The 26,837-nt window shown below is 40.7% G+C and overlaps 1 protein-coding gene across 5 annotated transcripts in view; it reads right to left on the bottom strand.

Annotated features, from left to right (window-relative positions):
* insyn2ab (inhibitory synaptic factor 2Ab) overlaps positions 1–25,389 on the bottom strand; it is a 46,448-nt gene extending 21,059 nt beyond the window's left edge. Inside the window, exons 1-3 of one of the 5 annotated variants that reach the window (XM_088305573.1) lie at positions 25,294–25,389; positions 24,350–24,449; positions 853–1,972 (exon numbers count right to left, since the gene is read on the bottom strand). In XM_088305573.1, the coding sequence (XP_088161699.1) occupies positions 853–1,972; positions 24,350–24,449; positions 25,294–25,329 (1,256 nt within the window). In that variant the 5' untranslated portion in view covers positions 25,330–25,389. Of the gene's footprint in view, positions 1–852; positions 1,973–7,400; positions 7,420–11,685; positions 11,813–11,948; positions 12,204–24,349; positions 24,450–25,133; positions 25,236–25,293 lie in introns of those variants that run through there. The other 4 variants (XM_088305575.1, XM_088305574.1, XM_088305576.1 and 1 more) reach the window with 4 other exon arrangements.
* Between the last annotated feature and the right edge of the window lie 1,448 nt (positions 25,390–26,837).

The following is a 26,837-nucleotide window of genomic DNA, read 5'->3' as shown; positions in this document are numbered from 1 at the left end:
CTAATATTCATCAGTCACATGAAAAGTAACAATGGTGGAAGCAAAATGACTTGTCTTTTCCAGCTTGAAATACAGTCACTGTTTTGAGTTTGCGTCCACAAAACAAACAATTATGGTATGCTGCGCATTGTGTGCTGTGGACAAAGTGTTATCTAGCTTCAAAAACCTTAGGCCAAAACTTACTGCCCTAAAAAGATGTAAAGTGAAGTCTTGAAAGACATTTTTATTTAGTATCTGTTTATGCTACATAAAATCCATGATTTTTTATGTTTTTTTATAATAAAAATAATGAATTATCGTAAAGTCAAAAAAGGTCGTCTTCATCCATTTTCTGAGCCGCCGGTTGCCAGCCAATCGCAGGGCGCACAAAGACGAACAACCATCCGCTCTCACGAACACAAGTAGGGGCAATTCAGGATATCCAATCACCCCACCATGCATGATTTTGGAATGTGCGAGGAAACCGGAGCACCCCGGAGAAAACCCCCAGGCACGGGGACAACATGCAAACTCCACACAGGAAGACCAGAGCCGGACTCAAACCCGGCACCTCTGAACTGTGAGGCCATCGTGCTAACCGGTCGTCCACCCTGCTGTTTAATTAAAGAATAAACTTTTTCTAAACAAAACTGTTAGAAATGTGCTTCCAATTCTGTACAGGCCGCACTGGTTGTCAATTTTTTAAAGCGGGATTGTCAAAATCAGTTGAAGTAATCAGTCAAGAGACTAAGTTACTTCTTCAAGGTAAAAGTGGTAACATTGTTCTAGGGGAATCATTGTACCTCAAAATAAAAACAAAAAATGTTGTCAAACGGTTTTCAATTGGTATTCTATCTATCCAATGGCACTCACCCCTCTCGTTGTGCTTCACCTTTCTCCAACTCCTGAATAACTCCAAGCAGGACTTTGATAGTCTCCTGGCTGGAGTTGATGAGCGTCTCCATCGCCTGCAGCTGTGCTTTGATATCCTTGTCGTCTGATAAGGGAATTATCTGCTGGCCGCTGCCCACGCCCGCAGCTCCAGTATTTCCCGAGGGAAAGCCTTCGCCCGTCCCTGGCGTCTGCTGCAGTTTGGAAGACGCCGACGCGTGCCTCATCCGACACGGTCCCTGCGACTGCGCCGAACATTTGGCACTGTGAGGGAGCGTATGTGACTGCTGCTCGCTCAACTGCGCTCCTTTCTTTCTTTTACAAGCCTTGGAGGGGCTCCCTAAAGACTCCACTTGGGTCAAAGAATTCCATGCAACCGGGCCGCGGCCCTTAGCAAACTCAGGGGTAGCCAGCTGGCGCTTGGAGGAAGCGCCGGCATCGCTTTCTTCTCGAGATAATCCTTTATGTTTGGTCCTCGTCCCGCAGTCCTGGTTCTCCGGTTCACTTTTGGACGAAGGGTTGCTCAGACGGGACTCCTGTGAAAAATGCGAGTCTGTACAAGAGGGTCCATCCACGCAGTTGGCGTCACAAATCAAATCCTCCGTATCGCTGCTGTCATCAGTGTGATGGAGCAAAGCTTTGGTCTGCCCCACAATCTTACCCTTGCACTTTGACGACATTCCAATGGGTTGCCCATCCTCTCCCACTGCTTTTATATCGCTCAAAAAGCCATTGTTTTGTCCTTTGTAATCTTCCACTAACGCAGCGTGTTTAAACGTGTGTCCCTTTTTCCTCTCAAAGGGAAAAGTCTTGTATCGTTTCGTCAGGTCCGGCGATGTCTGCACGCCCGTGCTCCTGGTCACGTTCGGGATGGATCGTCTGGCGGGCATGGTCATGTACTGTCGGTGTGTCACTTTACAGGAAATGGATCTGGTGTGTTTTCCTCGATATTCATTTTGTGCTTCGCAGATATCTTTGAATCGCACCTGCAAGGCCTTGTTTTTCTTCTTCACCTGCTGTGCATCGAGGCCTGTGTCTGAATCGGAGTCATCGGAGTCTGACGCAACCATGCATTTGCCGTCCTCTTTACTCACCATATTTCCTAAGAGCGGAAGACATAAAATAAGAATATATTTCTGGATTATGGTGCGGTAAAATATTTTGATTTGGTACCACAAATGTTGTAAAAGCTCAGCCAAGTAGAGAAATTTAAATAGCAGCATACAGCGCATTAACACACAGCCATCAATAAGAAAAATGAAAAATGATAAAAGCATGTCGGACGGGTGAGGAAATGCAATGAATGCAAATGCGTGTGAAAGTGCTTCATACCAATTAGTGATAAATGTCAAAAACAATCAAAATGGCACTTTATGCCCTCACACTGCCTGTAGATGTGGATAAAAATGGATGACGTACTGCAATAAATCCCCCCTTCATGTTTATTTTCACCCTTGGAAAGGAGACAGCGGTCAAAATGGGTTTAGATTTTTTGGCTAACAAAAGATTCGGACCCACCTGTTCCCATTTTTTATTTTTGTTTTTTGGAACCAATCCTGAACTATTAACAGAAAAACTCACCTACAAACTGCAAACAAAATTATGCTAAAGCCCTGTTAAATAGAAAAGCGGCGCTTTGGTCCCAATCTTGCTTCCAAGGAACTATATTTAAGTGAGAGGAGGGTTGTCTTTTCAACAGTCCAAAGTACTGCCTAATAGGAAAGTAGTACTTTGACACCATCTATTTATTTGTAGGCAATTCTGTGAGTTATGTTCTTTTTGTTCCTTGCAACAGGGCTTAGTCTCTATTACTGTAATTAGTGTCAAGGAAGTATGTTGAAGTGATACATCACAGAGAGATGTAGATCTTTGTAAGTTTAGCCTGTGTTGTTAGTGGAAATTAGGAGTCTTTGTGGCATGTTTGTTCTTGCGCTGGGGACTGGTTACTAAAAAGCATTCGTAATCCATTTATCTTCTTAGGCAGGTTGTGAGATGAGTTTGGAATGATATTAGTGTTTTGAGATCATAGTATGCGTTGAGTTTAGTGTTTAAAATAATACAAGCAGTTAAAAAAATCTGTTCTCTGGTCAGTGCATTGCAATGATTTTTATTTTGAATCCAATAATGATTTAATCAGAATTGCTGAATTAGCATATTTCCTGTTCAAATACATGGGTGAGACAAGAAGCGCTACAGTGAGCAGTTGAGCCAAATTACTCACTAACGGAGTAAAGTAACAAATAAAAATAAACAAAAGAGTATTTAAAAAAAATAAAAACTAACATGACATCTTAAGTTTATAAAACGCAAACTTTCTACAACGAAAACGAAAATGTATTTTATTTTTGTCTTGTTCAATTAATTGTTCTAGATGAGCTTTCAGGGTTCATTTTCAATGTATTTTACTATAAATAAATATTGATTTTGCTGTATGTCCGTACAGAAGAAAGACAGCTAAACAGTTTTAGAGAATTGTAGTTTACTTTACTTTATTAAAAAATCCTCAATTACTTTTTTTTTTTTAATCTTGCACTCGACAAACACGCCACATATTAAAACAAAGACTAAATCTAATACTAAAGCCAATAAAAACTAACAAATTTGCTTTCCAAAACTAATTAAAAAAAAAAAGTCACAATGACATACAAACTAACTTTAATGAAAAATCCCAAATTGTTATAACCTTAAAGTTTTTGCAAGTGGCCGTTGCATTCTGCAATAATGAATGAAAGCCAAACAAGTAAAACATTCTACATCAAACCTTAACTGGACTACCAATCTAAATGAGATCGACGTAATAAAGTCTAATGTCAGACATTATGAGTCCACTTCAAATATCAGGTCAGACAAGACCTTCATGCCAGTTTTTAATGTCCGGCTGCTAATTTAATGACAAATACACCACTCTGTTTGTAAATCTAACTCTGTCTGCCTCACCAGCCATAAACCTCACCGCATGTCACCGGTGCATTACCGCTATCAACAGGACTGAGTGGATATTACACACCGCAATCTATGACTATTAAAATTTCCCCCTTTTTTTTTTTCGTTGTTTCTGCCTCAGAAAAATTTGACAAATGAAATAGACACCTTTGTGCCTACTCTGTTTTTTCTCTTACATACAATTTTAGTACCTACGAAGCCGTGAGCGTGAAATCTCGCACTATCTGGCATTGATCTCGGCAGCGGTCCGCGCTCTCCGAGTGCTCAGATGGTTAACGTTCACGTGGTCCCTGTGTGCTTTGCTGCAAAGCAGTTTTATTGCTCTACTAGACCTGCATGGGATTTTTTCCCCCCCAGCATATAAATATGGGACTGCCGCAATGATAAAACACAAACCCTCATATTTCTATTTAGTGGGTGTTTAGGGCTCAGTTAGTATAGGGGGAAGTCCTCTTATGCAACCCGGACGCACATTAACATTTGTCCACACGCAGTATATTGGGCTGCTGAGTGCGTTAGGGAAACACTCCAACTAATGCGTTTCTGTGACAGTTTGAGTTAAGGTTATTTTTATCATATCTGCAGATGTGCGTCTTTATTTCTGCTGTACGCCACTGTAACCATAAGTATTATCCACCCTTTTAAAGCTGCCCCCTTTATCTATGCTATTATGCATTGCTGCATTTTTAAATTTAACGATAGCTACAGGCAATGTATGTCTTAGCAAAATGATATTATTATAGCTGCGGAAAGCAGCAAACGTGAGCTCGGCCACCAGTGTCCACCTGTTTGGCGTTCCCCAGGGCGACATTACTGTCATCATGCAGTCTCAGCACTATCGAGCAAAATGATCAACTGCCATGCCAAATATAAACCAGGCACTGGGTTATTACAATTCTGTCCGGTCTGACCTTAAACTTGAAAAGGCAACAGAGCACATCCTGATCCTTTTAAATGCAGTCAAAATAAATTACTTTATGTATAATTTGAAAGTAAACAAGCACACTGTGACAGAATATATGCAAATAGAATCCGAAGCCTTGTTTGTACATCGAATTATTCCATTTATATAAACATGAGGAATGTTTGTAGTTTAATTTGTCGTCATTAGCAAAGTAGAATGAAGTACCCTTTCATAGAACGTAATCGAGTTGCGTCTTTTACATGTAATGAACCTTAAAATGCTTTGATCAAACTGACTTTTGCGTGTTGCTTGTTTACGGACGTCACATGCGCAGTTAGACTAGAAATTATGAACCTCCTCATCAAAATTGAAGTAATACACGTTGATGTTCAAGCGAATTACATTCCACACCATGTGGCTAAAAACAGCTAGTTGAAAAGACACCAATCGGTGAACACAGTGGTGGGAATAATTTATTGCCAAGTAATTTGCAAGAAGCTCCTTGGAGAATAATCGAGTTAATCATTAAGGTAAATCTGTTAATGAGTTTGGTGTGGTGGAGGCTTTGAATCTGGACAGTTAAACAATCGGATTTCGGATGGAACAGTATTTACGCAGCATTTTGTCAAGGCAATTTTTTTTTTTGTAGCTGCTATGTTTTACATGCGTGAAATTGACATACTACATCCATCCATTTCCGACACAGATTGACCTCGCTTGGGTCACGGCTACTGGCGTCCATCCCACCTGACTTTGGAAGGGAGGCAGGTTACACCGTGGACTGGTCGCCAGCCAATTGGAGGGCACAACATGACATATTTGCAAGTTTCAAGGTTTTGTTAGATCAATTATATGCGAACAGAAGGAGCTCGACACTGGGCGAAGGCAGCAGTAAAAATAGACCACTACTGATGTGTTGTTCAAATGTGATTTTTATCTGGAAAAAAAAAAAGGGGCACCGTGCTACATTTGGTAAATGTTAATCCCTGTAAAGTTAAAATGTCCTCTAAATTTGGCACAGAGAGTAGAATGGTATTAACAACCATGCCAAATTTGAATGATTAAAAAAACTATATAAAATAGTGGTCGCAGTCATCAAGTATGCTATGGCGTGTCTGCTCAATGTGCTAAAACGTAAACCTCTACGTGCTGGAATATATCTCACAATGCCGCAGCAAGCTAGCTTGCTAACGAGATTCTGCTTGGGGATTTGAAAATTTACAAGCTTTTTTTGTAGATTGTGGCATGCATGAGATCTCCATTTTCTGGGTGAAGGCATAGCTAGCGCGCTATGTACAATTGACTCTAAAAAGACTATATTTGGACCCACTAAACAGAGTGAAATTGAGAGTAAATTTTACGCAGAATTAACGCTGAATATTTTACTTAAAATTTGTACTCTTTTCAGAGTAAAGTATAGTCCACAAAATTTACTGTGTATGGGCCCTATGTTTATGACAGGTGGTAAATTCCTGTGAAGGCGGGTCAGACCTGATGGTGGTAATTTCACAGACAAATGCAGACCAGCGGATGAGGGAGGGCAGCGCCGCTGAGGGAGTGTTCACAGCCGACTTCAATCAAGGCCGATCGAAGCGTCCCCCCCCTCCCCCCGCCCCCTTCTCTTCAAATGTGGCACTGCAGTCACACACTAGAGTCTAGAAATAGCAGAAGTAAATCTGGGCCGTGGAGTGGCCACGTGAAGACCGCCCTACACCGATCTCCTCCAAACCCACAATCATAAATTAATTTACAAACAAAATAATTTAAAAAATGAGTAAAGCAAACTAATGATTTAAAATTTGTCAGGACATAGAATGCTGAAACATGATTTGAAAAGAGCATAGTTTTTAATCTGGATTTAAAAGCATTTACACTAGGGGCTGATCCACTTCGGTTGGCAGCTGGTTCCATTTGTGTACAGCATAACATCTAAATGCCGCTTCACCATGTTTGTTTTGAACTCTGGGTGACACTAATCGACCCATAATTCAGAACCATACTGAGATTATGTACCAATTCTTTAATATCATCAGAACCTAAACCATTCAGCAATTTATGGACACGAATTAGCAGTAGCAGAATTTTTAAATCTATTCTACAGCTGACTGGCAGCCAGTGATAAAGGAGAAGATCCGATTATCTTTTACACACTGACAGAAGGCTCGCGGCTCCCCAAATAAAAATTGGCGAACAAAGACATTTTTCGACAGCGCATATGCAGATTGAACAGCCACAAAGAGCGCTGTTGATGTTTGTCCGAGTTTATCTGAGTGTATTCGTGCACCGTTGTTACCCTTCTAAATAAGAGCACTTTCATCTTAAGAGTGAGTCCTCGGGATGGCTGCCATGTGTTTCACCTTGCACACCGTCCACTGTGACCTAACCTCTATTCAAACTGCGGAGGACATGGAATATATTTAGAGGCAAGTGCGTTTCATCTTGCAGGCCTTAAGTCACCGCAATGGATTCGGTGCAAGATGAGGATAATACCGCAGCGCTACTTGCTCGCTCTCATTATGCACAAACAATACACTTTGCTGTCTTGTGAATTTACACAAAATTGTTTTGAGAACAGGACTGGAATTTTCGGAGCGGTTGGTATTTGTTCAAACGCATTGCCTGACATGCACTTTGATTTCAGAAAAGTTGCTTGTCAGAAGCAATCGCGGACTGTAGAACCTACCGCGTGAGCTCGATTCCGCATGCGAGTCTACTGTTTTATTACTCCAAAAAATGCCAATCGCACACCACTTAAGAGGTAATCACGTTGGCCCAACGTTCGCTGTGAGCGCAAAAAGTGTCTCATGTAGCCATAAAAATCATGTAAAGCAGCCAAGTGGTAATCACACAAAAGGAGTTGGGGGAAAAAAAAATCTCTTCCGAACACGCTTAAGTGACGGATATATCCCATACACTCGGACAAGCATCTCCTTTCTCCTCCTTTTCCACATCTTGCTCCTCCCTCACTCCAGGCCAGCTATATCTCTACTAATGACCCGAGGTCCTTCCCTGATTTGGCCCCAGCTATCCAAAAGGATTATGAATAATGCATTGAGTCTAAAATTGCAAAAGTAATCCTCTGAAATCTCCTTATGTGCGCTGGCAGACCCGTGTTGTCTGTACCAATTGCCCCTCGCTCCTTCATGCTAAAATGTACGAGGGTTAAAAATACACACCTTCGGCTATGGCGCAGTGATTGATTTATTATAACCACCATGTTGTATTAACTCTCTGACAGGAATGCCAATGTGGTGTGTTTCTATTTCCTATGCAATAGGAGTTGCAAAACTTGCTGACTCACCATTTAGGCCAGCCGTGAAGAGAAAGAGGCGGCTTAGCTTGTATCGCCTTGCATACTCGTCAGCCTATATGGATATTTACATAGGATAACCCGGTTTAGCCTCATCTCATTACTGTTTAAGTAATGCTATTACAGCATCTCGCCCTACACTGGGACCTGCCACTGCGTCATCACTGGATACGCTGGGGGGGGGGGTGCGGTATTCATTTTCTGGCAGGTGGTGCTCCTCACCCGCCACCCCAACGTTTAGCCCGACTCGCGCATTGTGCGCTGCATGCAGTGTAGTCATTGTGCATGCAGAGGGTTTTCTCGCATACATTTCAGAGTGTGACATTGCACCAACGACGGCTTCACAAGTGCACCGTAAAGGACAAGCTCTAACACTCCATAAGGTGTTGAATGCGGTGCGTGCCGCTCACAGAGAGATTCGGGTTCTCTCACACGCACGCAAAATTTATAATAATATTGTCTATGCGGTATTATTACAGATTATGTGCAGTTAGTGGTATGTACAGAGGAAAATTCAATTTCAAACACCATAAAGCTCATCAAAGCTGAACTTTGGGGGAAATTGTTCAATATACTGGATCATCGCATACTGTCAGTCAAATCAGTTTTTCTTGAATTGTTCAAACTTTTTTTTTCAGGTGTTGCGGCTATGAAGAGTGAATATTTTTCCCCACTCACAATTTTGCTGGGCAAACAACAGTCAACATTAAAGTCAGAAGTTACAATCACAAATACGGACCGTATTTTCCGGACTATGAGCCGCTACTTTTTTCCTAGATTTTGAACCATGCGGCTAAAATAATGGAGCGGCTTTTCTGTGGATTTTTCTTTCACCAGTAGGGGTGCTCAGAAAATACGCTAAATAAATCTTGATTTTTTTTTTTTCTCTTGGGTCTGTTCTGTTTTAATCAGCCAAGTTGTTGCCGTGTTAAAAGGCACTGTTTTAACAATCTGTTTATGTTCCTTTATGTGCATTCACAGTACAGAATCGTTGTGTACATGCAGTAAACAACTATTTTTTTAACATAGAAAGCTCCCGCTTATAGTCTGGCGTGGCTTGTATAAATATTTATTTTTTTCAAAAAGAGTTCCTGCGGCTTATATACAGCTGCACCCTTATAGTCCGGACAATTTGCTATGTGTGTGGTCAACACGGACTCTGTGATTGTGAAAAAGAATGACAGCCAATCAGGAAGCCACCTCATGCTGAAGCTCTTGTCCGATGCAGATATATTATGAAAGTTATAGTTTAACAGTGACACTAGTGACTTGAAAATATTAAATCAAGGACAGGGACAAACAAAGCAAATGTGTGTTTCCGTAAAAGATATTCATTTATGGAGCAATGCAGTAGAATTGCAAATGTGTGAATTGCTTGTTGGCTTAAAAAATATAGTACTACTAAAAATAAATAAATAAAAAATTAACTGCACTGAATCTATCATTCTAGGGGTCTTTATCTTTAGTTTATTGAAAACATGATCTAAACACATGCATAAAAGGGAACGTCTAATATTTTTCGCACTTTGTTTTTTATAGAGTGTGTACTGAATAATGGGTCCACAAGTCACGCTCATACATAAAATTATTTGAACACGTGTAAAGAGGAGCATTGTTTATTCATTAATTTGGGATAAATGAATCCATATGGGTAACCTACTCGTGCATTCAAACATAAACTGCTAGAACTAACTAATGTTTTGCTTTTTGTTTTATGTCTTTGATATGTTATGCGTTTATTTGTTCAATCAATCAATCGAAATTGCAACCGATTGTGTTGAGTAGCGTTTCTCACCCTTTACCCTTCTCACCCCCATTTCACATTGGAAAAATCTCACAGAACTCCACTAAAGAAAAAAAATTCACATAACGTGGGAATTATGAATTCACGACGGTCTAATCTCACATCATTCACAAATGGATTTAGTGTGAAATCTGGACAAGTGAAGGAGAACAAGAAGCTATTATTTCTGTTTTATGAATGGCAACAGGTGGACGCATATTGTTGATTTATTGAATCTTATCTAAAGAAGAAAAATGTGTCTTTCACTACACATCACTGGCATAAATAGTTGAACAAAGATAATTTTACAAAAATGAAATTAAATTTCCAGCTGAGTCTCCTAAGTCCCAGTTGAGCTAACGTTTAGCCTAGCTTACTTAATTTTTTTCTTCTACAACGGGCAGTCTGGATGCTCTCTGGCACCACGCTGCCCCTTACAGGTTACTCTTGGTAGTTTGGCTGACACGTGGTTTGGGGGAAAGGTTTGGGGATAAGATGATGTGTGTGGTTTACTGTTTTCTGTCAAATTGAGAATGTCACACACTGTAAGAGCAGCAAGAACACGGATGATTTTCATGATCACGACAGCAAATCACACAAGCCGCCGGCATTAAAGGAAGGGAAGGATACTCAAAAGAGACATCCACCACCATTTGAAGCTGAAAGACTCTTGGGAATTTTTTCTCGTGGTGACCAGTTTTAGTCTTTTATCCATTTAGTATTGATCAGCTTTTTGTGAACAAAGGACTTTGATATTTTTGTGTTTTATTGTTTCTAATGTATTCATTTTAAAATGAATGCTTGAATAGCGCTTAATAATGTTAAAATGTTCCAACATCGCCTCTAGATTAAATAAATGTTTTATGACGGTGCCAGTTGGAACTCTGTTAGGAATTATTCTAAATAAGATTTCATTAGGATGTCATTTTGAAAGGTCGACTGGCAACCCAACAGATTGTCGACCACTGTGAAAGTTTGCGCTCTCAAAATTGTTTTGGACGATTTATCAGAGTCTTTGGCTACAGTGAGCTTTTGGAATCAACAACATCCTTTGTAAAATTAAAGTCAGGCAGGGCGAGTTAGAGAGGAACATTTGGGGATTAAACCCAATTTTGTGGATGTCTTTTAATGTTTAAAGTGTCTCTCACACCCACACAGTGCATCACCCTGATGAATCCGTCGAGTATTAAGGGGTTGGGCTATGAGCTGATGATGGAGTGCGATGCGTATCTGGATTTATGTAACAAGTGAAAAAGAAACTGCTGAGGTAGGCAAGTGCGTTTGGCACCTTAAAGCCTTGCCCTCAGTGATTCCCATCATTCCAGGTAAGCTATGACGTGGCCAGACGAGAGACGGGAGACGAGGAAAAGTGCGACTTTGTACGTGATGCAGTACCCTTGAGCTTCCCGGATTAGGCCTGATCAGTCATAATATTCCTGAAACCAGCGGCTTTATGTGAGGACCGCGTCACTCATTCCTTATAAATATGTCACGAAGCTCATACCAGCTGATGTCTTCCCTCATGAAGGACAGGCATTCCTACAGTCAAAGTAATAAGCCCTCATCCATATTTTCTGACCAGGTAGCGCATACTTGAGGACTACAAGCAATTAGATGCTCCATGGACGCAACTACATGCATGTGAATAAACTGTCATTAGAAGGGCGAGGACATTTGCATTGATTCGGAATGCAAAAATGCCCCCTCCCAAATGTTTCTTATGCATGCAGGCAGAGAGCACACATTCACATGCAACACAAGTGCAGACCGTATTTCATAAAAATTTATGCTCAGTTATGACATCCGCATAAGTTCTTCCGAGGCGCCCGCTCTGATTGAAATATGTGCAACTGGAGGAGGATTGACAACTCTTACCTTGAGACACAGATCAGAGGTGCAAAGGACAAGCGAGCGCCTCTCCCCTGTGTACCAAGTGTCCATCTGTGCGTTCATCGGGCGCCGCGCTTGTGTCCAGCCAGAGAGGCAGCCTGTGCAGTGACAGCTGGAATAGTTGTGGCACATCCGGCAGAAATTTTAGGTTACGGGAGCGCATGAAGCAGACAAGAAATAACCTCTGAGATCTCTTGGACTTTTCTCCTTCACACATCTGCAACTGCCACTCTTGCTCCGGCACTCACCGGTAACAGGCACTCACAGCGGAGATCTCCATCTCGCGGTGCTGCTGCTGCTGCTGATGCTGCCGCTGCTGCATTCCCTGTGCATTCATGATTGAGTGCAAGTGTGTATGTGCGAGGGAGGAAGGCAGGGAGAGGGTGGGCTGGCGGGTGGGGAAGGGGAGGAGGGCGAGGAGTGGCGGGGGGGACGGCACCAAAGCTGCTGGGGAGAGTCCAGTCGGCGGTCCGCATCGCTGGTGAAGACCCCCTTAACTTGTCCTCCACAGACTGGATGTTTTGACACTGAGCTGTTATGTAATCCGAATGGGGCTTTAGAAAGCGGCGGCGAAGGGAGGGGACGGTTGAGGGCTTGGGGAGGCGGAGTAGGTGGGGGGAGGGGGGTGCGGGGGGGGATTGGTTATTTGGTTTGCAAAAATGATAATGCATTGTGCTTTTAATTGGATGTCTCACGCTCAACCACTTCTACAGCGCGGCCGCCACCTCCGCCCGTCTATACATCTGACACTTTGTTTAGGAGAGGTATTGAAGGGGGCTGAATCGAGCCACGGTGCCCCACAAAGCTGGGGCGGGAGCGGAGGTGGGAGGGGGTCACAAAAGAGGAAGAGATCCAGCGCAGCGGCAGTCTTAATGAGACTCAGAGACGAGTGGGAGAATTAAATAATGTGAGAAAGTAATAGAGACAGTGAGTCAAGGCGAGAGAGAAATGCACTTGTGCTCGGTTAGCTGGCCGATATTGATTCCGCAGCCACCTGATATTTATTAGACGGCATCTAAATTCATTCCCTCTCTCTGTGTCCTAATGACATCTACAATCCTGTCAATAAAGGCAATGGATAAACTCATTAGGGACTTAGTCGGCATCAATTATAAATATATAACATGCATGTAATAAGCAATACAAATACAAATGTGATTGGGTTATTTTGAATAAGGAGAAATTGTCTCATTTGATGTGTCTTTGGATGGCCAGTGTTAGCTGATCTAATCAGATAATGCCAACATTGCGTTATGTTACCAAATGCCATTTGAAACCAGTTATAAAACATATTATTTGAAAGTGTTGCCTTTGTAAATACCCTGCTTTAATTTATAGGTAACACTGAGTAAGGTCGTGCAATTAATCGAAATTCAATTTCGATTATTACACGCAACGATTACAAAAGTGGCATAATCATAAAAAACGATTATTATTGTATACAGTATATACTATTATAGATATATAACAATCTTATAATACAATGTCTAATACTATAGTGTGTATACTTGAATTCAAAATCTGAGTGTTCTATTGAATTTTTTTATTTAAATGTTGCAACAGTTCTATGGCAATTTATTAGTGTATAGCAAGCAAACTAATTTCTTTATTCAAGGAAACCAGACTCAAATTTACACATTTGTACCTTTTTAAAAAAAAAAGATTTTAAGATAGAATAAATTAGATTTGTTTGAATAATTTTTTCATTCCTACATTTTTTTTGTTTGTACCCCAATCGTTTATTACTAAAATAATGGTGATTAATATTTTTTTCACAATCGAGCAGCCCAAACACTAAGGTTAATTACAATAAACACCCACCCAACGAAAAAAAAAAAAATATTTCCATCCCTGACATAATCAGCTAGGTTGGGTCAAGATCCAGAGTCCCTTTCAAGCAATTGACTCCAACCCACTGGCCTAAACTGTCAGCAAAGCTTCCATGCAGAAACGGCTACGGGTGCGACGTGCCTGCTGCCAAATAATTTGGTGAAATCAAAGTCCAACGCTAAGCAGAGCTGCATTAAATTATACTTGAAATCCGCACATACTTGATTAATTGGTGAAGTTGTTGATGTCATTGAGGAGGTGATGGTGGGAATATTTGGTGATGTGATCGTGCTTGTACTGTCCACGCAGCGTACTGTATAAAGTGCTGCCTCCACAAGTACAATGGTTCATGGCTTTCTGACTCGGTCAGGGTTCTGGTTCCACACTTGTAAAAAAAAAAAGCCACTCTAGTCACAAGGCTCAGACTACGCCCCCGGTCGTCATGGCAATGAAAGCCGGACTCGCTGCTTGTATGAGACCCTTACAATGGGTTAATTTTAAAATGTGCGCTGTAATACTTGATACCTGGGGTGATCTGACCAACGCAGATCATTAAAACACCTGGGAACTCGCTTGAATTGTGGAAGAATTGAAACAGACTTATATGATCCAAACGCAACCAGCTAATTACGTGGCTAATGCGAGTGAGTAGCCACTTTTATTCCATGGCATTATTTGATATAGTTTTCTCCTTTTTAACATGTCTCTGTACCCTCACTCGACAATTTTGTCAGAGCCGTAAGAAATGTACGTAGTTGTCTGATTGTAAGCAGTCTCATTAGTATTTTATCCACTCGCTCTATGCTTGTAGCTGTGTAAAAGCACTCACGGCATTTTACGGCAAGACTTCTCCATTTGTTTTATAGATCATGGTATTTTAAACAGTAAACCTTTGATTTTTATTGCCCTGCTAATCTACTGAGCAATTTTTATAAAGTATGAGTATGAAATTTAATTGATTAAAAAAATATCGAAGGTGACAACTGTAACGGAAGCTATTGCTATGAACTCTGCAAAAGATTTGCTTGTTAATTATTTTATTTTTGTTCGAAAAAAGAAAGAGTAATCGGTCCTTCTCGGAGTGAAGGGTGAGTGACATCACAATGAAAACTAAAGTGGTATGATTATTTCCTCGTATAACCCGCCTTAATGCCAACAAGAGAAAAGCTTTTTCTGAGTGAGTTTTCTTCTACGAGGTCAGGCAGGGGAGCGCTGGTCATTGCAGTGATCTGCTGACTGTTGTCTTATTGATTTATTTGTCTGTCCACCACTCGGCCCAGCATGTTCTTAAACCTGACGACAAGCTGCTGGGCCCAAATCCACAACAAGCCTCTTCATTATTGTCTCTAATTCCATCCATTTTCTATACCGCTTATCAGTGGCGGGCCATGCATTAGTGGGGATTTAAAGATGCGGTGAATTCGGAGATTTGTTTCTGAACGCATTATACAAGTTTGAAGAGAATTACGGAAAACATGGAAAAAGACCATAAAAGTGCACTTTAGAAACGAAATGTTGGTCCAGTACTTCTGTTTTTTTAAATTATTTCTTACATCCATCTAAGATGGAATCTTCAACCCCCCTCTCCATTCTCGCCGTACATCATACGGATGCCAAATATGGTTTATGTTACATCGGCCTGCAATCTAACATTCATGCACCGGAATCAGAGCCGCAGAAAGAAACGTTATGACATGAAGACGGCAAGTGTCGGGAACAAATTAATACAACTTCTTGTAAAAAATATTAGAATTGAGGTTGTAAATATAGGACAGCTGAGAAAGCCTTGCTGACTCTGACATCCAACTACCGTTGCTTATTCTGTTCATGGATGCGGAGCGTTGGACCTCATCCCAACAGATTCTGGGCGAAATACAGACGACACTCTAGACTGGTGGGCAGGCAATCACAAGGCACATTTCGAGACAGACAAACTGTCACGGCGCCGTGTCAGTGATTGCCTCTAAATCTCGCCGTGCGTAATGAGTGGTACAACACAGTTGTCAACCGGGCAGAGCTTCACCCCCTCAACCGATTCCCTTAATCCCCTTTCTTCGACTACTTTGATTGACTTGCCACAGGCTGGAATACATGAAAACGCTTCCTCATATTAATGCACTAAAAGATGATGACTGTCAGTTTAACCATTCATTACGGGAAGGGAGCACTGAAGCCTCTGGGCACGTTGCACGAGCGGAGACTTTCGAGCATTTGAATGAAGATGTTATACATAAAAGATCGAAGGAGAGTTGTGGAAGTTCCGACACAAGCGCTATTCTATTTCTGAGATCATTCCGTGCTTCCGCAGGGAACGCCTCAGTCTCAAAGGTGAGCCCCGCGCGTAGTCAAATAAATCTCCCACATTCACAGCTCATCCCTCGGTGAAAGGGAAATGCTTATATTAGCATATGAAAAAGCCAAGCAGGCGTTCATACATTTTTATCTGAATTATTTGTCAGTGTTTTCCTACTGTACACCGCCAACTCCGGGAGAGTGATCACTGGAAATAGCAAAAATGAATAAACGAGACTTGTTCCTTTGCTCAAACTTGCTGCATGCATCGAAGACTCGCTGGATTACGCTCAAAGATAACATGTGGACGGCTTACAAATGATCAGCATACTAACATAGCTGCGATTTGACGACATCGCCTTACACGCCACGCTCAATCAACGGCACTCTGAGCTTGTCAAAACAACACTTCCTCGTCATTAGTCTGCAAGAGATTTAAATTTGTTGGTGTCGACAGAAGACATACTGTCTGATGTTTATGTATTAGAAGTCTTCTTAGGCAGTTTCAAAAGATTCATGGCAGATTTATGAGATTATGCAGATGTCAATCACACAGATAAACCATCCATCCGTTTTCTATAGGGCTTTTTTTCATTATTGGCAGATAAAGTCGACACACTGGTCTGGTCGCCATTTAAACAATTTCCAATTTGGTGATTGTGGTGGGATATGCGGACGTACCAGACCCAATTGCAATTGGTGAAAATCTGTATGATAAAAGTAGAAGGCCAGGATGGGGAATTTAAAAGTTTCATCTGTGCTACAGGGTGGAGTACACACATTTTAACGAGGTGTATGATTTTTTTTTTTATCTTTAAATATAGATAAAATAAGTGTGTATTTTTATTTTATTTTATGTTAGTTTTGTTTTTAACAAGAATGTTCATGGGTCAATATAATCCACTCTAATATTACAATACAATTCAATACAACTTAATTTATATAGCGCATTTCACAACAGCATATTCAATGCTATATGCAATCCTTTTTTCTTTAATATTAACAAAATGAAAGTGAAAAACGGAGGCCAGCAGACAAAGGTTAATTCATTTTATTTTGTCTAGATTTTCCAAACGCAACATAAAAGGAGGGTTAAAATTAATTTTACATTAGTAATACATTTTCACCAACAAAGGGTTTGAAGCAAGCCACAAAAATAACCACAAACTGATTTTTTTTTTCTCCAGCGCAAAGGGCTCTCTTGCATAAATATTGCCATTCACGGACAGTGCAAAACTGTTAAACAAGAAACCAATAATAAATACATATTTTGAACATTTCTTTCTAGAAAAATCAACTCACTCAAAATTGTAATAGAATTGAGTTAATCTGACATAATAATTATAAAGCTGCTAAAAAAAAAGACCCAGTGTAAATGTGAAAAAGACCTGTCTGCCATCTAGTGGTGATCGGTGAAATTACAACTTAAAATTATAGTCGCCCTCTGTGTTTGTCACTCGCGTACTTTTTGGATTTTCTCAAGATTTTTTTCCCCACTTCTCCATATTGTAAACAATTTTCAACCCCCCCCAAAAAATAAATAAATAAATAAATACATTCTCAATTATTTCCACATACAAGAAGGGTCAAACCATTCAATATAAATTGGATTCAATTTGGATCTATTTCGAGTCCTGTGCCGGAGCACCAAATGTTGTGTCCACGTGATCATTCCTCCATGGGATAATATTCAATTCCATTCCTCTTTCTACAGGTTAAATCAAGTGTTAATGCAATAAAATTTGCCCTATTAGACTCTTGGGGCAGTTTTACCCCCAGTGAGAAACCATTAAAATCAGCACAATCCATCATTATCAATGGCTGTGGAAAATTGGCTTTTAAAACAAATGCTAATTTGTCAAGATGTTATAGAGGACTGATAATTAAACACGGGACAAATAATCAAGTAATGTAACTTGTTACATAACACACCATTTCCCTTTTGGCTGCGGCTACGCCGTTGGGTAACGACACATGCAACGCCATGAGAACATACTGGAAAATCAGTCATTTGTCGCGTAATCTCATGCTGACAATCTGGCAGCCTGCTCGCTCTCCTCCAATGAAAACTGTCTCCTTAACTATGAGGAGTTTCTTGTGTCAACTGCAGACTGATAATCATGTTTACTTAGGCGCTGTGTACGCAGTCCTCGCGAGGACACGTTCAAGACCGGCTAATCTGACACTGGGCGGATTCTCCTTGGATCAACAGAATTGAATGACAGGAAATGTGCAAGCACACTCTTTCATGTTTAATACAGTTTGGATTCAATTTGGGCAAAGAGCTCGTCAGTTACTGCAGCCTTGGAGAGTGCTCACACGGAAAAGAATGATGGAATTATTAGGGTACAAGCTGTCAAACAGTAGCCGTGTGGTGGTCATATTTTTTTTTTCCTCGACAGAAATCGCACGGCCTGCTTGTTTTAACACTGGCAGAGTTCGTCAAAGACGCTTTTTAATCGACGGCGGGGGAGGCGACTTCGCGTGGTTCAAGGAGCTAGACGTTCAAATTTGGGCAGTTTGACAATGTGAAAAAATGTGTTTGGATTTAATTGTTTGATATATGTATGTTCCTTCCGTTAAAAGGAAAACACACGCTAGTAGCAACTCTGGAAAATGGTTGACAAAATATTAAAAACACACAGCTTTGGGGAAAAATATTTACCTTGAGGGTGCCCTAACTGCTAAAAGAAGGAGAATTAAGGCAAAGCTCATTTGGGTAAAGCGTGTTCTGTTGACAAGTACAAAAGACTCACAAAGAAGAAAATTATTTTTCCCGCACGAATCCTCAGATGAATATCGTGTGTACCTAAATACTTTAATGAAGTCAACCAGTGTTCATTATATACAGAACAAAATGTGGGCTTTGCAAGTGAACTGAATTCGACCTTCCTTCAACTTTTTAATACACTTGTTCGGTGTTTCAGTACTTTCTGCGCAAATTGCTGTTCTCTAACATGGAGCGGAATGACAATGCTCACAACAGGCGACCTGTGGTGAATTTTGCGTTTCAGCTCACCATTAGCGTCAAAAGTCGGACACAAGTTCAGAGATGGTTAAATCTCTCTCTCTCTCTCTCTCTCTCTCTCTCTCTCTCTCTCTCCACTCTCTCTCTCTCTCTCCTTCCGTCCCTCGTGACCTCTTCCCCGTCTCTTCGCCTTCTCTCGCTATTGCTTCTCTGTCGTAGCTCTCTCTCTCTCTCTCTCTCTCTCTCTCTCTCTCTCTCTCTCGCTGCTTCGTCTCTTCTCTCTCTCTCTCTCTCTCTCTCTCCTCACTCTCTCGTCTCTCTCTCCTCTCTCTCTCTCTCTCTCTCTCTCTCTCTCTCTCTCTCTCTCTCTCTCTCTCCTCTCTCTCTCTCTCTCCTCTCTCCTCTCTCTCTCTCTCTCTCTCTCTCTCTCTCCTCTCTCTCTCCCCCCCCCCACATTGACAGTTCTGCACTTCCGAAGCAAAGGCTTGTTTCACATTGTCCTTATCTGTTGAAATGGTATGGATTAGATTTAGTTTTGTCATGTTTTCTTTGTGTCCAACGTGTTTGTTTCATTATGCTTTTGTGTCCACATTTTCTCATCAGCTCCATCCCTTGTGTCTACCAATCAGCTCCCTCAACCATTTGTGTCTTGTCCAGGTGTTCCTTGTTGTTTCATCCGTTTGTTTGTAATTAGTTCCCTACATCCTTTCAGTCCTTGTCGGTTCATTGTCCTTGTCTCATTATGCTGCCTGTAGTGCAGAGTCCGTTGTTGCTTTTTATTTTGCTTTTTGGACAAAAGCTAATTCGGTATTTTCTGATTCCATGTGCCTTGTTAGCCCTTTCTTTGTTTTATTTTAGTTTTGTTTTTTTTTCCCTGTCTTGCCTTGCAGCTTTTTGGTCCTAAACCCCTCTTATCCTGGACACATATGATTTTCAAACTAATATTATATGACTTTACTACGGCGTTAGTGTGGTTTGGTTATTTCTGTACACATTTAGGTTACATCGTCAACCAAGGACAGAATCGCCAGTCTGATTTTAATTTTAATCACAAACATAAATACAGATATTTATTTAGGGTTTGTGTCCATCCAGCTGCGATCACCTAACCAGCAGATTGACAGTAGTTTGATTTTCACATTTACTCTTGCTTTGATTCTCTTTTAAGATTGCAATTTCTGTAATCATTACCGTGTAAACACATTCAGAGAGAGCAGCCTACACTTGTTCAAACTTTTATCTCGAGAGGATCATCGCTGAGCCCAGTTAAGCCTCATGTGCTTGTTTCGTTTCAAACACAACATCGAGCGGAGCGTTTGTTTGAATTGCAGCCCGTACGATGAATCAGAACAGGTCCACTTGTTTAGCTTATCAAAACAAAGATGCTCGACAGGAGCAGACAACGTAATTAATCTATAAAGATTCCGTCGAGATGAGCTTTGCACGATATTAAAGGAGGTAGATTTAATAATGATAATGTCACTTTGTGCGTCTTGACTAACACGAGAAGTCTTCTTGCTGTGACTCACCAAATGCGTCCATGGCGCTTCCGCGTGCGAGAACATGCCATCTCTGCTCAACCGAATAAATCCACTGTTACTCATCCACTTTCCTATCCGAGCTCATATTTCAGCGATAGTGGCACCCGGCTGGGATGCAGTGGAGCAGACGAATGACTTGCCGGGACTTTAGGCGGCGAAGGCATGATGCGGCATCTTTTCGGATTGAAGTACAAAAGAGATGCCGCGGCGTCTATAAGCTTGTCAGCCACAGGTTGACTATATGGAAATATCAAATGGAATTAGCATGTCACTCTAACCAGAGTTTGCTGTGATTTCAAATAGTGGAATAAACCAAGCTGGGCAAGATACTTGTAAGTCAACCACTTTTTGTCCGTGCTCCTGATACAATATGCTTGAATGTCAAACAAAAACAGAGACTCCATGATGACCATACAATATCCCAACAAAGTGGGGTACACACATACCAATTGTTAATATCGTTTCTGATTTTTCCAATGTGATAAAATCCCCCAAATGGACATCAAGAGTGTTCTTTCTGGCCGTTCTGATAAACAACTGAAGTGCGTTCACATTGATCAATCAAACGTCACCGTTTCGTCTAAATGTACCACTGCACTTTAATTGTTACGATTAAGCCATTGCATTATATAGAGCAGCGTGTCTGAATATATTTGATGTTCAGGGTTTTGTTCCTGATATTTAAATGGTCTCGCTAAGACCTGTCGGCATAGTCTGAGCGAGACAGCGAGCTAAGCTCTTGAGAGATGAAGCAAGACGTCCTCATAGTTGTTTGTAACTTTTAATATAAAACCTCGTTTGGCAGAATGAATTGTCTCGTTTTCTCATCCTCCTCAACTTCGTACATTCTTCATGCAGATTTCACATACACCTGCTATATACTGCTGACGCCAAAATAAAAGCATGGTTTTCAAAATAAGAGTAAAATGAATCAAAATGCGTCTGAAAGGCTTAACAGCCAGTTCAAAGGGGACTCATAGAAATGAGCTTCATTTTTTTAAAATTCTTTTTATTTTTTATTTTCAAGGCAACACATTTATTCTCATGTTTAAGTTAAAAAATATACTCGCAATGACAGACAATGAATGAGAATTAAATGTTGAACTTAAAAAAAACTAAGTAAAATTATTTTCATTTAATAATCAGCTGTGTTACGTTGATTTCCGAAAATCATTAAAGCGTATTCGTGAAGGGGTACTCATAGTGTGACAAAAAAAGGTTCGGGGTACACGAGCCCCAAAAGGTTGGCAAACATTGATATCAGGGGTGTCATAAATTTAATAGCAAAAGTAGCAACATTTTAATAAATGGTGATTAACAACACCACTCTGACTCTATTCCACCTTATCTGTTAAAAAAAATAACACATTAAAGAGACAGCGAGAGTTACTTGGAATGTCAACAATTTATGCTGCGACAGCCTGTTGCTGTGCGGGCAATCGTAAAATTTGCGTCAGTCGGTTATTACCTTTACAATGACAATAAAGGGATTTCTAATTCTAATGTAGAACGTCGGACTCGGAAGTCATGTGAGTCATTTTCAAATGTGAGCGCGATCAGGAAGTGTCGGGTTAGCAACCTAAATGTTGCGACCTGAACTGCCTTGTCTTGTTATCCATCAACTGTCATAGCCCTGTTATATCCACTTGCCTATTGGTGTCTTATTAACTATTTATGTTAAACAGTCTTTGTACTGAAGTACATAAAGCAATATCTGAATCCAAGGCAGAAAATCATGGCATGTCTCCATTGGAACAATAATGAAGTTCTCCTACGATGACCTGCAGTTGACCAGACGTGAAGCCATTCCGCGCATCTGGCTCTGAATGGAGGCGATTGTTATACTCGCTCCAGACGTGCGCTATGCGTGATTATATGAGCCCGCGAATGGGCTGGGAGCACTTGCATTAACACCTTTGCCATTTCCCCTTCCTTTCCAATTCACTTTTTCCCCTCGTTGTCTTCTCAGTGTCTCATTGGGATCGTCCTACAGCACAAGCACAAGAACGCAAATAATCGTGCAACATGCAAACTCCTGCAACGGAAGGTAATTCGTTGCCGTCTCGTGTGAATCGAAGCAGATTGTATTGACGACTTCAGAAGCGCTGGGCAAATAGTGTGTCGGAATTCATGCACCCCTCGAGATGAAGATGCAGCTTGGCATCACTGAGGGAAGCTGCCAGATCTGTCGGCGGCCATTGTGGAAGTGCTTACTCATGCGTGGGCGCTACGCACTCGTACACGCACACACTATATGTGTTGTTGGAACACTCGCCGCTGCTCTCTGCTCAGACTGGACACACACACACTGCGGTTTCTGAGGAGAATTCCCATTGACTGCTTGATAGAATCTCTCTCTTTGTGTTATGTTTGTCACAGCGGAGGCCGTAGCTTTGTTTGCATTGCACACCAACACAAAGGCAAGGAGGTTTGTTGTTCAGCTCTTGCAACTCAGCAGAATCTACACAGATCTTAACGATCATGACTTTGATAAAGGCCACCATTTGGTTGAAAAGAAGTCAAAGAAATAGTCGTGCAATTTTATGGAAGCGTAGCGCAACAGGTATAAAACGACCCTCGGTGACAGTATTGAATATCTGTTCCCACACACTAATGAATGAGTAGTTTTACTTTGTTAACTTTTTGGGGACAAAAATATTGATTTGTGATTAGTCGGCTGATTAATTTAAATAACATATACAGTAATACATAAAATGTGAAATTCGTGGGCAGGCCTTGTCCCTTTTCCGCACGTCCCAATTCTTTAAAATAGAATGAAATTATTGGCATGTTTTCCCTTTGTTCACAAAATATATATTTTGAATAGACCACACAGTAAAATGAATGAAAAATAAATATATAAATACGCTGAAACACAAATATATCGCGGCATGTAAAAAAAATAAACAAATCACAGAATTAAGGAAGTTGTAAGGAAGACAACTCTTGTCATATGTGTGTTTCTTTTACCAGTCATTGAGTTTTTGTCATATTTAAAACATTTTAGCTTATGTTGCACTATGCTTTTTTTTTTATTATTTGGAAACAAACAGAGAGGAAAGGATGTTTGTAAATTTGTGACATGAAAGTGAATGAATTCCTTGCACAACTTGCATTGCTCACCTGAGCATTGCATGGAAAAAATAAAATTGACTTTGTTTTGAATGATGTATAATTATGAGTAATTAATAATGAGACCAGTGTTACTTGTGAACAACTGCAGTAACTGGTTGGAGTACATGAAAGTAAAAACAATCGGCAAACATTGGCCAATATATGATCGTGCCTCAGTTTTCATAAGCAACAATGTGACTCTGGAGCACGTTCATTCACTAAACAATATTTGCCATAGGGGATTTTTATTTCTCCTTTTGGAATTAAAACAACTCGGAAGTCAGCCAGTGTTGGCAGTTCGACTGTATTCCTAAAGATGGACGCCGTAGGCCGAGCTTAAGATCTATCGCTAATTAGTTCGAGGTAATTACAGCTCTAAGTCACAGATCACGGGGACATTGTTTATTCCACTGTACAAGACCGTTATGTATTGTTTCCCCTCTTATGGTCACAAACCATCACTTGATCAAGAGATGGATAAAAAGAAAAAATATTTGTGGTTGGTCGGGAGATCTATTTGGAGACACCAGAGACATGACTGAAAAAGTGCATTTGTTTAACATACTATGTGTGTGTTACTGCATTTTGCGTGTCCCGGTCTGAGAAATGACACAAATTAAATAACCGCATTTGTCCGCGGCAATTAACAAAGCATGCTTGAGGAAGCTTTGCGTATGGATCATTCCACTGACCTAATGATGGGTAATTTAGGACTTTAGACATCATTGATTTCACAACGTATGATTTTTACAAGATATTTTACAAGCGCTGCACACGGCGCACCCCGAGGCATTCTTTAAAAGCAATCGCAGTTGTTGACAGTTAAATACCTTTCCTGAGATAAGGAGGTGATCATTGCGCATGCAGATGAAGATAGAGTGCTGCCGACCAGAAATGCGCTTACTTGGAAGATGAGCGTAGAGGGGAACGTGGTTGCTAAGGAACAATGACGAGATTGTGCAGAGTGGTAGATATCTCACACCGGCGAGGCCATTAAAACAGTCCTTAGTCATATGCAAACACACAAAAAATATACATGTTTCAAAATGTTCTTTTATCTCAGTGCAAAATTTGAAGAGAAAATGTTTCAGACATTCATCAACTTTCAGACTCAGTCAAAGATGTGGTAGGGTGTCATCATCCCAATTGACATTGGGCAAACGGTGGAGTACACCCTAAAGTGATTGTCAGCAAATTGTAGGGCACATTTACACAAATATTTACACTTACATTCACACCTTTGGAAAATGTTGTCCCTGATTCTTATCCTCGCGCGCATGAGAAAACCCACCCAACTAAAACACTGTGACATTTTGGAGGGAAGACTGATGATTAAAGCTAATAAGTCCTTAAAACAGTGTCCTCTTCAATAGACATTGTAGTTCATAAAATGTTTACAACGGATAAGGATGCTTACAATTCCTTTAAAGATTTTAAAATAGGCAACGTTTAGGTTTATTTTGAAAGTTCCATATCCTGTTTTACTTTGAAGTGCCACCGCACAAACAGGAAGTAATAACGTGGATCAGTTTATATTGTCACTAGCGATTGACCAAGAGGGAAATCAAGCAAATAATATAAGTTTGAGGCAAGTGTAAACACACCTAAAGTTGTTTGTTTTAACTAAAATTCTCACTTTGTTATTCCTGTAAGCACCGCAGTGCGTGAATTTAAGCAAATAGGCATACCTGTTGCCTTGCACCTGTTCGGGCTAATTAGCCTTTGCTAATTAAGTGAATCGCCTTTTATTGCCGCAGGTTACATAGCGCATCGTTTTGAACCAGACGACTTTACTAGAGGTACCATGGCTTGCGCACTTGAAGAAGATTGAACGGAAGAGGGGCTCACCATCATCATCTCAGCTGGCTTCATCCTGCTGTTCATCAGAAACGATTGTCCGTATTCTCTTTGCTATGCTGCTTCCTGGAGCCAAGCGGCCGCCATTTTGGCGTCACCTCAAGCACGATAAGTGACTTTATTTATTTATTTATTGATTTACTTATTTATATATTTATTTGTTTTATTTCCCTTATTTGCTGTGTTTGTTTATATGTGGTTTTGACATTTTAAATGTGTAAAAATAGCAATGTGGGTTCCAATAATTTAAACTGTGAAGGTGTATGCTAGTAATGATTTTCAAAATTATTTTGGTGGGGCACCGGAAAGAGCTGGAATGAAAGAACAAAACGGTGTTGCAATTTTTGTCAATACGTAATGAATTAAAGGGACACTTTATGAGCTTAACATTGGCACTTATAGACTTGGTTTGCATGTAAAAATGACATCAGTACTAAAAATGCTCCTCCCAAAAGACTCCATAGTGATTTGAGTTTTTTTTCTTTTTTTTGTGATGTGATTTCCGATAAGTCAGGGAGGCAAGCAAGGTAATATTGCTCGCTTTGTCAGTTCTGTTGTCCAAAATGGCGACCGATTGCCACAAAAAGGCATTACTCTTGTCCATTTCAACCTGTGAAAGTATAAAAGCATTCTGCACAATAGCTTGGAGTTATTGACATAAAACGTGAGCTCATGTGATCACCTCCACAAACCATAAATACAGAGCTGATCGATTCTCCACTTTGGCTGAAGCGACAGGAGCTTGAATGCGCACACGAACCCCGAGTGGTTATATTTTGGAGATTTAGCTAGGCTAAAGTCGCGTCAACTTTCAGGCGGCAGATGACGGCTGACAGCGGCCAGCTGGCGGGCACTATGCCTCTTTATTTTCCTGTCACATATGAGGTCTTTCACACTAAAAAAAAAAAGAAATCTGTTAAAATGTTAAAAATCTTTATGTCTGACCTGTATGAAATTCTTCCTCATCCTTGCATGTACTTTTAATCAGAACACTCAAAAACTGCTGCTTTATAGCTCCCGCGTCTACTGCGTAAGCGGTGTGGCATCTACTTGAAGTGAGGCGCTTATATGTTGAAGTGGAGACACACCTGAGGAATTGCTTTTTCTTTGAGCGAATACAAGATCTTGCTGGTTTCTGGAGCCCAATAAACTCACGGCACTATTTCAAAAGATGCTTCCCTGTCTGCTCGACGTAGTTCATCTTCTTTTATGTCGGTCACACTTTGGCGGCATCATTCTTCAAGGTAGTTGGCTCACTTGTTAAAAAATTCCCAGAACTTAGAAAAGAGAGTTTATTCTTTTCTACCTCCTCATGTGTACTGCCGCGTCAGTGAAAAGTAGCTTTCCCTTTAGGCTGTGGAGAAAGTGCCCGGCTAATTGTACCTTTCAGACATGTATACTCTATCATGCAAGTTGCCCTCCTCTTGCGAAATTACCGAAGCACTACATAGGAGCAATGGTGCTTTCTTAATACCCCATCACTGGTTGTTAAAAGATTTTGTGAGTTGGAACGGTCTCTCACGTCTAATTAACTT

Source organism: Idiotropiscis lumnitzeri, chromosome 9 (genome assembly GCF_059441095.1).
Source record: "Idiotropiscis lumnitzeri isolate Australia: NSW breed Sydney's pygmy pipehorse chromosome 9, RoL_Ilum_1.0, whole genome shotgun sequence".
Lineage (NCBI taxonomy): Eukaryota > Metazoa > Chordata > Actinopteri > Syngnathiformes > Syngnathidae > Idiotropiscis > Idiotropiscis lumnitzeri.
This window is presented reverse-complemented; position numbering and strand designations above follow the sequence as displayed.